This window comes from Psittacula echo (assembly GCF_963264785.1).
Source record: "Psittacula echo genome assembly, chromosome: 3".
In the NCBI taxonomy this organism is placed as follows: Eukaryota; Metazoa; Chordata; class Aves; order Psittaciformes; family Psittacidae; genus Psittacula; species Psittacula echo.
Genome location: NC_137736.1, coordinates 44,250,559 through 44,262,799, shown reverse-complemented (window position 1 = coordinate 44,262,799; position 12,241 = coordinate 44,250,559). Strand labels below are relative to the sequence as shown.

At 36.9% G+C, this 12,241-nt stretch overlaps 1 protein-coding gene across 4 annotated transcripts in view; it reads left to right on the top strand.

Moving 5' to 3' along the window:
• Window positions 1-12,241, top strand: part of ZFX (zinc finger protein X-linked) — a 31,583-nt gene that overhangs the window by 12,011 nt on the left and 7,331 nt on the right. For 3 of the 4 annotated variants that reach the window (XM_080613006.1, XM_080613004.1, XM_080613005.1), the window contains exons 2-6: window positions 1,078-1,166; window positions 1,609-2,175; window positions 10,988-11,137; window positions 11,335-11,478; window positions 11,565-11,699. In XM_080613006.1, coding sequence (XP_080469132.1) covers window positions 1,106-1,166; window positions 1,609-2,175; window positions 10,988-11,137; window positions 11,335-11,478; window positions 11,565-11,699 — 1,057 coding nt within the window. In that variant the 5' untranslated portion in view covers window positions 1,078-1,105. The remainder of the gene's footprint in view (window positions 1-1,077; window positions 1,167-1,608; window positions 2,176-10,987; window positions 11,138-11,334; window positions 11,479-11,564; window positions 11,700-12,241) is intronic. The other variant, XM_080613007.1, reaches the window with a different exon arrangement.

Below are 12,241 nucleotides of genomic sequence, written 5' to 3'. Positions count from 1 at the left end.
TTTCCCCCATGAAGGCTTAATTAATGTAAATGTTAGTTGAGGTAATTTGGAAAGGTTATGACTCTTGTAGAGAAATCTTTCAGATTCTGTCCAAGGTTTCCACATCTTTTATGTAAGTATCACAAGAACCAGAGATTTGTGCCTATCACTGTCAAAAATGTTTGGAGGAGAGAAAATTGCATCTTCCACTTGTACATCTTCTGTTACCTCTTGCTGGTTCTGCACCTAGGAAGCTTGTTGGACTAAGTGCAAGAGAGTAGTACAAGTTGGTGTTAGATCACATTTTACCCCCTTAGGTTTGCCTTATCCTAATTATAATGCACATATGTGAACAGCAAAATTTAGATTGCACTTTTGTATTTTAACTTTGCAGTTGTGTTTGTTTTGTTAAGAAGATGGAAATCTTAAGTTATTATGTATTGCAGAAATGCTGACATTTGGTAGAATATGACATTCAATAATTTTTGATAACCGGTGATACTTTTTAGTACAAAAGCAAATAGGTATTTTGTCTTGGGGCAGGAGTTTTTAAAGTATTCACACATTAGGGGTTTGAAAACATACGATGTTCTGTTCTGGAAGCAGTTTACATTGGTTGTTTCAATTCTTGAAGTGACATAAGAGTAACCTCCTCCTGATCACCCAAGGATGAGCACAGTGGACATCAAAAGCACCGTGCATTTCAGATTATTAGCTGTCTGCTTTTAACTTAATACATTAAGCCTTATTGATTTGACAGCACTGTATTCCTCACCATCCAGAAGACTTGAGTGTGAACTTGTCTAGGTTTTGGTTAATTTTTTTTTCCTTCTAAGATTGTAAGGAAATAATATTTTCATACCCCTTTATCAGCTGCTTCTCTGTTTGTGGGGTTTTGAGAAGTGGACCTATGGTGTTCTAGAGTTATTATTTCTGGGATCCTGAACAGAAGTATCCTAAGTGAAACCTGGTTCATCTTAAAGTCAAGAGCTGTTACCTGTTCACTTCCATGCGCCCAAAATTTCTGCTTTTCAGTGCACAGGGAGAAGCAACCTTCAAAGCATAGTATAAATAACCTTTCTTCTTTACCTTCTACAGAAACTGTGACTGATGAGAGTTAAAGGCCATGGATGAAGATGGGCTTGAATTGCAGCCGCATGAACCAAACGCATTTTTTGATCCAACAGGTCTGTCAGGAGATAATACGTAAATAAGAGTGCTGACATTAGATGCAATTGACTGTCATTTATTTTGTCTTTGCTTGGAGGTGCTGTGCTGCATCAATGCTTTTGTATAGAGTAGTTGCTTTAGATTATTTGGTTGCTTTTATTACTCAGAGCAATATGAATGAGCTCCTGTTCTGTCAAATAATAGTTATTTGGGTGTTGGGGAAGAGTCTAAAAATTGTAGTTTTCCAGGAGAAAAAAATGTTGACCTTAGTTATGTTAGCATCTACTGAGGACTGACTTTATCAGCTCCCCATATATCTGCTTACCTTAATTGTGCAAAGGCTGTGACATCTGTTTTACTAAATGACAGCATAGGGTAAAATAGAAGGGATTTCAATTATTAACCACCTCATCTGAGTTAGTTTTACAATTTAACTGCTATTTTAATTATGTTTTTCAGGAGCTGATGCAGCACATATGGATGGAGATCAAATTGTTGTGGAAGTACAGGAAACAGTATTTGTTTCAGATGTAGTCGACTCAGACATAACAGTGCATAATTTTGTTCCTGATGATCCAGATTCTGTAGTAATCCAGGATGTCATTGAGGATGTTGTTATTGAGGATGTTCAGTGCCCAGATATTATGGAAGAGCCAGACGTATCTGAAACTGTCATTATTCCTGAACAAGTGCTGGACACAGACGTAGCTGAAGAGGTTTCTTTGGCTCATTGCACTGTCCCAGACGATGTTTTAGCTTCTGACATAACGGCAGAAACAATGTCTATACCAGAACATGTATTGACAAGTGAGTCAATGCATGTACCTGAAGTTGGACATGTAGAACATGTAGTTCATGATAATGTTGAGGAAGCAGATATTGTCACTGATACTCTGGGAACAGATGTTGTTTCTGAGGAAGTTTTGGTGGCAGACTGTGCATCGGAGGCAGTGATTGATGCCAATGGAATCCCTGTGGAACATCAAGATGAGAAGGGCAACTGTGAAGATTACCTTATGATTTCCTGTAAGTGTCTGGGTAAAGCCATCAAAATTCTTATGATGTGGGCATTGGGTAGTCCTTGAAATATCTGAGGGAGGGCTTACAACAGATTTTCTGTATTACTTAATGAAATGCAGATCTCACAAATGTACTCAGATGAGGGTATTTTTAGGAACATATACCAACTAGAAATGTGGTGAAGCTAATGGAGAGGAATACAGGCAAATGTATGTCTTGTTTATAGGTTGTTTCTGTAGCGTTTTACAGTGTATGAACAAAATAGTAAGAATTTCAGTAAACTAAATGCCATATACTTAGTAAGTACTGAAAGAGAATAAATGTGGCAATGTTTGAAAACTCATGGAAATACAGGTTACTAAGATTACTTCCAAAACATTGAGAAAACAGAAGAGAAAAATCATGGAAAAGGGAAAGTAAAACCCCCTATGTTTTGGAAGTCCAAGTGATAATTTCTTATCTTTGTCTTGTTTTTTGCTAAGCCTCTACCCCTTCCACCCCGTTTACAGTTAGATACAGGCAACAATATGGTTTTTTTTGCTGTTAGGATGTGTTTTGTTCTCTTGGTTAAACAAAGGAGGGAGGTACACTGCTAACAAAAAAAGAAGCTATTGCTGCTCATAGCTGTGAAGCAACTGTGAATATCTTAATCTCCCTTAGGAACAGTGGCACAATCCATTTGAATCATATTTCAAAAGACTTAAACTAAAGGGTGGAGAAAAATAGAGCATATCATCAGTCCTTTTGCTTCTGAGGATATCCATTTGTGTGAACTAGAGCTTACTATAAGTATGTTACTTACAATGATTGCTCAGTGTAGTACTTGGGAACATGAGAGTGTCACTGCTGAAATTTGTTTGTCATAGAAGTAGAAAAGCTTTGTTAGACTGGTTTGTTTAATTGTGATTTCAGGCACTTCAGTTTTGTCTAGTGTTGAATGACTCCATTGATGAGGTATACTTCATGCTCTGCTTCAGTTACTTTTTTGTTTCTGGTCCCCCCCCCCTTTTTTTTTTTACCTTTGGACACTTTTTTGAGATGTATAATAACTTGTTTTAATTTTATATTCTGTACTTATGGATTTTAACGTTGCTTCTCCTTACCTAGGATCACTGCATTTCTTAATTTATCATCTCTTGAGTTCCTTGAGTAACCTTGTGCAGCCATGTTTTGAGTTTATATGAGGTACAGTTAATTCTCTATTATCTGGGAAAACAATTAAATGGGATAATGCAAAATATGGATAACACAAAATATTGTAAAATTAAGCTGCGAGATCATACCGAGGTGAAATAGGTCAGGGATGCTGCTCTCTGAAGCAGTATTTATCCAAACTAGTAAGTGTACTCTGTACAGTATGTTTCAGATACAGCTTTCTCATTCTGGACTCGAGTTAGATCAGATGAAAGCAGCTCAAATGCTTCTGCAGCATAGTTAGGCAACAAAGTGGATAATCCACCTATGCATAATTGAGGCCTGACTGTGTAAAGACTCTGGTGGTGATCCTTACCTGTGTCTTATCCCTAACTGTAGCTCTCAAAGGTGCTGTTGCTCCTGTCTCTCTGCTCACCCTCTCCCTGCAGGCTGTCATCCTGCAGCATGGGCAGCCTCCTGGGGCTGCTGTCGTAGGAACACCTTGCAAATACTGTCTGTGTAAATTCAAGTGAGAGGGTTGCGTGTCTCATTCAGCCATTGCCAGTGGCTGAATGAGAGCAGGATATCTTGGTAGATGCCATCTTGTGTGAGCCTTAAAATTCCCAGCTGGGAAGTCTTCTTAGAAGTACTAGTTGTCAACAGGTGGTAACTGGCAGAAAACACAGGAATTTGATTGTTCAGTTGTGCTGGGATGTTCTCTGTTTTCAGTCATGTATTTCTGCAGTTTCATACTTTATTTAATATTAAAAGGCTCTTGATAGTCCTGCGGTGTACTTTGTGTAGATCCAGAACCTCAAAAAAGGCAGCATTTAAAGCAGTTGTTAAGCTACAAAACATGCATCTCTTCTATTTGTGTTTAAAATACTATGTTCTACAAATCGTTTTAAAGGGAAGTTCCCTATTACCACCTACTGTGTTTAAAGCCTACATAACAAGTTCTTCTGGTTGTGAAGTCAGAGTCTAGTGCTTTTCCGTCAAGACTATCTTGCCAAATATGTATGGAAAACATTGTTTGAATTAATTTCCATGGGGTTTTTTTATCCATAGTAGATGTGTTTATTGATCTGTTGACTGTCTCAGTTCTTCAGTTGAACTTAGTAGTAGGTGGTTTTTAAAAGGTGAATAACATCAGCCAAGTTTTTAAACTTTTTTATCCTAACATGTAAATTCTTGATTCTGGCAAACCTCCCAGAACTGCTGGGGCAGATGTTGGAATGTAATCTTGTCTACCATTACAGTAGCCAAATGTAGCTGCTTTCCAAATCTGGGAGCTAGACTTTGTTCTTCAGGATGCTTTTTCCTGTCTTCTTTTAGCCTAGACACTTGAGAAGCAGGGAATGACATTTTGTGCTCTCTCTGTTGTAGGTTTCACAGTCTATATTTTTCAATGAAAGTTACTGGCAAAATCTTTTTGCTATCTTATCTTGTGGCTCTCCTCATGCATTTCCATTTTTGTTCCTGAGGAACTGAGTCTACATAGATTTTCTTAAAATAATTTTCTTAGCTTTATCCTGAAAATAGCTGGTTTGAAATGACTAATATATATGTACTTTTTTAATGTTCTGTTTCTGCCTTCTTTCTTGGTTCAGACTGGTTTGTCTTTTCAAAGAGTACAGTCCCTGTGGATTTCATTCTGCAACTTTGCTTATTAAACTCAGTATTTTAATATTTCTTTTCCAATTGAGATTTAATTTAGCTTTCACATTGATATGCCTTTGAGTTTTTTTCATTTCCAAGATGATGTTTCTTGACACAGCTTGTATTATCACTTGCCTTTTGATATACTTACTGGGTTTTTTAGATACTTAGTGTTTGCACTCCAGCTTTGTGGTCCATAGTAGACTTGAGGCACTCCAGCAAGGTAGAATCAGACCGTCATTCAACAAAGAATGCGAACTGCCACTACTTAGTAGCTTAAAAAGAATATGAGGAGGTTTGATAAATTAGGTTTTCTTCCACATATGCTATAACAAGCCAGATCATGAGTTTGGAAAGAGTAGATTTTACTCTGGCTCACACTGGTACTAATTACTTGGCAGAAAATTGTAAGGCTTGGAAAACCCTTTCCCTGTAAGACAATGAGATAAGCTAGTGTTTGTCAAAACAATAGGAAAAAACCCCAAACGTGCATTTACTAACCAATGAAATTAGTGCATTAAACCTGGCCATAAGATGGAAATGAAGATTTTTTGCTTTTCCGATTTTATTTAATGTGGCAAAAACTTGTTCTGTAAGACTGAAAGTTGTACTCTGCTATACTCAATTAGAATAAAAATAATGAGGCACAAAGGCGGTTGGACAGGGGGAGTCTGGAGAGAAGGAAGGGTAGCCTAACAAAGTCCAAGCTGCAGTTTTGGATATTATATGACGTTTGCAAATATAGGGGCTCTGTTAGTCCATCCATATATCCTTATTTTGCTCTGAGTTAAAAGTGTCTGTTGTTGTTTCAATTGTATTTGAATTAACACTTCTGATTACAGAAGTTGGAACCCAGGGTACTCAGAGAACAATGATTGCATCTCTTCGTAGGTCTAGGTGAAAGCCATGGTGTCTCATCATTGTTGGGTGTTTAGTTTGAAAGCAGTGGATCTGATCAACAAAGCCATGAAGTTCATGCCTTCATTAGGACTTCTTAGTCAAGAAAACAAAATGCTTTTATTTACTTTTTTTAGCATAAATAAGTACCTCCCTCTTTTTCCCTGGAAGTTCTTAAAGATGCAGGAAATCACATTTTTCTTTATGTGAGGTAGAAATTGCTGCTAGGCTTCTGCCTGGCCACTAGAATGGTATTAACAGTTGTCATAGCCAAGGCTGCTCAGGAGGTCACTGTCAGAAGTGTGAAGAGTGCCCTTGGGCTGAGTGATGCCTCACAGCTCAGTCTGATTTGTGTGCAGGAAGAGAAGGACAAGCATTAGGTACTCAGGAAGTTCACCTCTCCTAGTTTTCTGCCCTGCAGGGAGCTTCAGAGGCGTAGGGTATACTGTTGCTCGTGTGTAATGGCAGTGGCATTGAAATCAAAAGAGAACAGGTTTCTTTTTTCACACAGGTTAGGAAATCTGCTTGGCTGTTTCAGAAGTAACTGGATGGTAAAACTTCTTTAGTAGACTAGGAATTCTTCCTATCAAGTGAAGTATAAGTAAAATGTTTCCATCATAGATGACTGAACAAAGTCTGTCTGGGGAATACAGCATGCTATTAATCTATTTTGGAGGAAACAGAATAGTTAGCAGTGACTTTTTTATTAAGAATGGTTAAATAGGGTTGTTTATTTTGTAAGCAGGCAAGAATCCCATGACATGCAATTTTTTAGCAGCAGAGAGAATCACTTGGGAATGTAAAGGCTGACAAAATAGATGATTCTCATCTGATTGCTCCATAGACGGATTTTAAGATCTGTTAAACTGGTGTAGAGACAGACTTTTTCTTAGAATGTTTGTAAGAACTGTTTCAGTGTGTTATTTTGCAGTGAACAGCCTTTACTTGAAAAAGATTGGAGGTTTCTCACTGCTTAAGTGAATTTTAACTTCTACAATCCTTTTATTTTCCTTATTAATCCCATATAGAGGAGAAATGGTAGGAACGAATACACGTAAAAGCTTATGGAAACTGTTAAAAAAATGCAGTTACAGGTATTTGCATTTCTCTAGTTAGAAGTAAAAGGCTGCAAGACTTACAAAGTCTGTATCTGCTGATCCATTAAATACTGGATATAAAAAACTGAAAACAACTTACTGGGAAATTGTATGTATCGTGGTTAAACGAGATTTACCATTTAAGCAAATGCAGTATGCAGGATCTTGGGCTGGCCTTTGTGCTTCTGTATGGGGAAACTGGCCCCTGCTGGGTTTTAAGCATGGTTTTGAGTGTCAATGCACAGGAGCTTGTTTCTGTCCCAGAAATGCCACTGGACATATTTTAATAGGAGGGTAAAGATACAGGAGATTCATTGGACATTATAGTTTATGAAATTGTATGATTTTTTTAATTATATGTAATGTTTTCTAGGAGACAAATGCTGTCATCATGATAGAACCCATCTTACTATGTTGCTAATGTTGACTGCATCTTTTATGTCTTTGCTTTACTCTTTGTTCCTCTTTTTTCTATCAGTTGGCCTCTTTTTGTTGATTTCCTTGTAATCTAAATGATAACTGGACAGGCTTTAACTATGCCATGTCTTTCATGTTGTGTGACACCTCATCTGTTTGTGCTTTTAATAAAATTCAAGCATTATCTTTATATGGAAGCAATTACTGCAACATTGGAAAAGCATGTACGGCTTTTAGTTGTTTATTGCAGCTCATAGTATGTAAAGAGCAAGCTGCACTAATCAGTGAAGTCTGTGCAGAACAGTAGCAAAGTAATCATAGAATGCATTGTTGGAGTTTACATAAAATAACATTGTGTCTAATCATTTTTTTCTCTTCTTGCTTTAACTTGGAGAATTGGTCTGAATGCACTAGTTTACTGAAGTAAAGCTGCCAGCTAGTAGATGGGAAAAATATACACTTAAAGCTCTGGGTGTTCATTTTGTATCTAATTAAATGGAGGCACAAGGTATGACAGCACTGGAATAATGGTAGCTTGAACTTTTTTCTAGCATGTGACTTGTGATTAGTTTATTACCTGCCCAGCGTCTCTACTTGAAAGGAAATGGTCTCTTATAAGCTTAACTAATACTTTTAAGTAAGCTTAACTAATACATTTAAGTATATTTGTGTTTGTTTTTGTAATTTCGGAGAGGAACGATGTGAGAGAAGATCAGTCATGCATGATATTTGTGGGATCCCTTTATGGGCTGTGAATGCAAATGAAAAATTCAAACATCATCAGAGTTCCAACTTCAAACATTGATCAGTCAAGTATTCATGAATATCATTTTCTTTGATTGTGAGACTGAGATATGTGGAGAATGCAGAAACACAGGGAAAGTGATAAATGGAAATCAGGTTTCGTAAATGCTGCCAGAGCATCATCAGTGAATCAGTATAGATAAAAACTCATGTAGCCATAGGACAAAATACCATAGAAATGGTACTTTGTGCAATAGATGCGCATTCTTTCACCTTGTTTGTCTCTTCCAATGTTTACCTTTTTTCCTACCTTTTCCTTTCCACCCTGTCTTTCTTCCTATTACCTGTTTACTACTATACTGCAAATACTATTACTTTCCAAACACTTCAGAGGCTTTAGTTTTTTGAGTGATTTTTTTTTTTTTTTTCTTTTAGAAAAGGAAAAAAGAAATGTTGGCCTAATATTCCTGTACATAATTTTCCTTACAATTTAATGGTGCTGTTAAAGACTATTTAAACCAGTCATTACATTTTTAAACCACTATTGAATAGGGAAATTGGGGATAAATAAACTCTAAATTCTGTAATGATTTTTTTTTTTTTTTTTTGTAATGTTGTTTAGAAGGTGCCTTTGGACCTTGGAGAAATTATTTCAAAGAGTAAATGGAGCATATTTTTAAGATTAGAATTATGTTGTGTGTATGTTATCAATGGATACTTCCATATATGTATGGAAGTAAAAACCTCTGTTTTGGGTAAAAGAACCCAGCCTGTTTCACATGGTGCATGTAGGTTTGTTTTCTCTCTGGCTGCTTCAGCTATAATTTTCCTTCCTAGAGTATGTTCAGCATCAGTTGAGCTTGGCGGCAGACTTCCCCTTTGGCTTCAGCAGCGTAAAATCAGTCTACACTGATTTGAAAGCCTTGCAAGTACACGTGTGTGACACTGGCAACAGCCAACTTAAAGGAGAACAACTACATAAATGTAGTGTAGGAACAAAAGCAGGCTTTCTTTTTGTCAGTGTTCCAGTGACATTTGATTTTTTCATGCATATGCCTGAGAATTTGAGAGTCTACTCAGTAACTGAATATACATACTGTGGAGTGGAACGATGTTAACATGATTCAAAAGAACATCTTAAGGTTTTTACTTCTGAAATGCTTTGGGGTTTCAGCTACAAGATACTACGTTGTCCCATGACACAAAGTAATTTTTTAGAGATCTTACTGCTTTAAATGTTCTGTACAGTGGCCATTGGTAATAAACTTGGTATAAGAGATTTTGATGTTTTTTTCTGCTGAACTTTTGGTGGGGAGAGAGAGACTAATTTATTTCAGTACTTCATAATTTAACATTATTCATGGTTTTTTGTGGGTAATGATGCCCAGTTGAGAAATTGTACGTAAATACTGTTGTGTTTGGTACATGAGACAGAACACATGCTAGTTGATCTAATTTAAAGGCTAATTTATTGACTTAATGGCAAAAAAAGAACAGTAATAACATTTTGAGCTTTTTTCTTTTAACTAGGTCTTAAAGTAAATGGAAGCGGTGCAGTTACTGAGTAGTAAAGCTATGATATAGTTTCAAGGGTAATGAGTGCCAGTAAAACGAGCATGCTTACAGTAACTTATTTTGTATGTTCTAAATACAGTAGTTAAAAATTCTACAGTATTTATGGGACAGATCTTACACTTCCTTTAGTATAAATGTCATGTCTTGCCGTGAATTGAAGTTATGCATGGCTCTGAGGGAGCCATGTCAGCTTTCAAAAGTGACTTTATGCACAAAAATGTCACAAATCACAGAAGTATGTCATCATGTTAAAATTCTTAAATAATCTCAACACTTGAGAAACTTCTGGGGCTTCTGAAGTCAGGAGACTCTCTGAAGGTCTTGAGATACTGGATTTTATTTTTGTGAATTCATATTTAGTATTCTTTTCTTTAAAACCCATGCTTGGTAGAGTAAGATGGAGAGTGTGTGCACTTGTCTATATAGGGTCTGTCTTAAAAAGCAGAAATGGGTTCTCATAAAGCTGGCTGTTAGCCATGTTTATGTGGGAGGCCTGGGCAAGTCACTGCAATTCAAACTGAAGCGTGGTGTCGGGGCATTTCTGAAAGCAAAGAGAATAAAATGGGAGATGATAGTAAGGAGGGTATATGGGGCTACAGCATAAAATCCAGTGCGACCCCTTTCATTAAGGGCATCGTGAGCAATCAGTTGAATAGGTTCACCAGAGTTGTAGCATCAGGGCAGCACTTTGACACTGTGCTTGACCCCTCTGTGTTGAGCAGGTGAGAAAAGTGGAGAAGTTTATTCCTGTAGTATTCATTTAGGTGTCTTTAGTTAGCTGAAGAAGCATCAGTAACACCACTTTGCAAGGAACCAGGTCTGACTGACAGCGGTAGTACTGCTGGCATTAGACAGGGTTGAGCAACAGTTAATGCTTTTGGAAAAAAATCCCCAAATCAGTTAATAGCTTATTAGTTATGAAGGAGAAAGCAGTTAAAACTGAGAATTAAGTGAAATTATGCCACAGAGGAAGCACAAAAATGCAGTTTCTTCCTACCGTCACCTTGCTACAGATCACTGTTTCCCTATTAGCTTCATCTGATGTGGTGTTCATGCTCCTAGTCATACCACTGCAGCACTCTTGTACTTCCACCTTAACTAGAAGATACGGCTTGCATTTATTTTTGTATTTATTACCATTGTTTTCAAGGATATGAAAAAATATTTATGGGTAGGTTTTTTATTGCAACCTTTTAATCTTAAACTGCTTCCAAATTTGAGTAATAAAGTAATAAAGTATTTCATATATCTCTGTCTGTATATGACTAGATAATTGTAATAACTTGTTTTTTTAGTGGATGATGCTGGTAAGATAGAACACGAAGGTTCTGGTGAAATTACCATGGAAGCAGAGTCAGAAAGTGGCTCTTGTAAAGTCGATGGCATTTGTCCAGAAGTCATCAAGGTCTATATATTCAAGGCAGATCCTGGAGAAGATGATTTAGGTAAAATACGCTCATTTTGGAATACTCCAACTGACATTTTAAATTCTGCATAATTAGAAGCTGTGTTTTCTCTCAAATAATTTGTAAAGAGCTGTAGATCTAATGTTAAAGAGTGGCAAACTTTAATTTTTCTGTGGTTTAGTATAGAATTTGAGCAGAGTGTCTTTAAAATATTTTGCTCTGGTCTTCCTAATTAGGGAGCACAGTAGACATTGTGGAGAGCGAGCCAGAGAATGACCACGCAGTTGGATTACTTGATCAAAATAGCAGTATTCGAATTCCAAGGGAGAAAATGGTTTACATGACTGTAAATGATTCTCAGCATGAAGATGAAGACCTAAGTAAGTAGGTGGCTTTCATCTGGGAGCAGGGATTTTCACTTTCAGCAGTGCAGTGTTAATTTTTTCTTGACTTCTTTTTCTCTTAGATGTTGCAGAAATAGCTGATGAGGTTTATATGGAAGTGATTGTAGGAGAGGAGGATGCAGCAGTGGCCCATGAACAGCAAATTGATGACACTGAAATTAAAACTTTCATGCCTATAGCTTGGGCAGCAGCTTATGGTAGGTAACACTCAAAGAATTCTTCCTGGTGACATTGTCTATGACAAAATGTTGGGAATTGTTTTTTGGAGGGTAGTGGAGTATTTGTGCTTTTGTGTTTGTTTTTAAGATTTTAGTTTAAGAATGGTTTTTTGGCATAATGAGCCTTAAGAGAAGGAGAAAGAAGTTACAAGGCAGGCTTCTTTTTACTCCTATTTTAACAGGCATTTCCCTTCATATTTTCATTGGGGGGAAGTACACTAGCTTTCAGCTGAAAAATTGCATCTCAAGTACATCTGTCTTTCACAGTTTTAAGACAGAGTAAGAGCTGGCTTGGGAATAGAGCTGAATATTTTTATTTGGGGAAAAAAAAGCACAGATGGAAATACGTAAGAGCCAGCGTAACAGTGAAAAGCAGCTAGCTTGATTTAAGTGTTTTCTAGAGGGAACATATAAATATGTGACTTCACTAATGGAAATAATTAATTGATTAAAAAATAAAGAAACTGGAGGGAGACATCTTAAAATTATAATGGAACCTTGATAATATTTCCAGCCTGCAG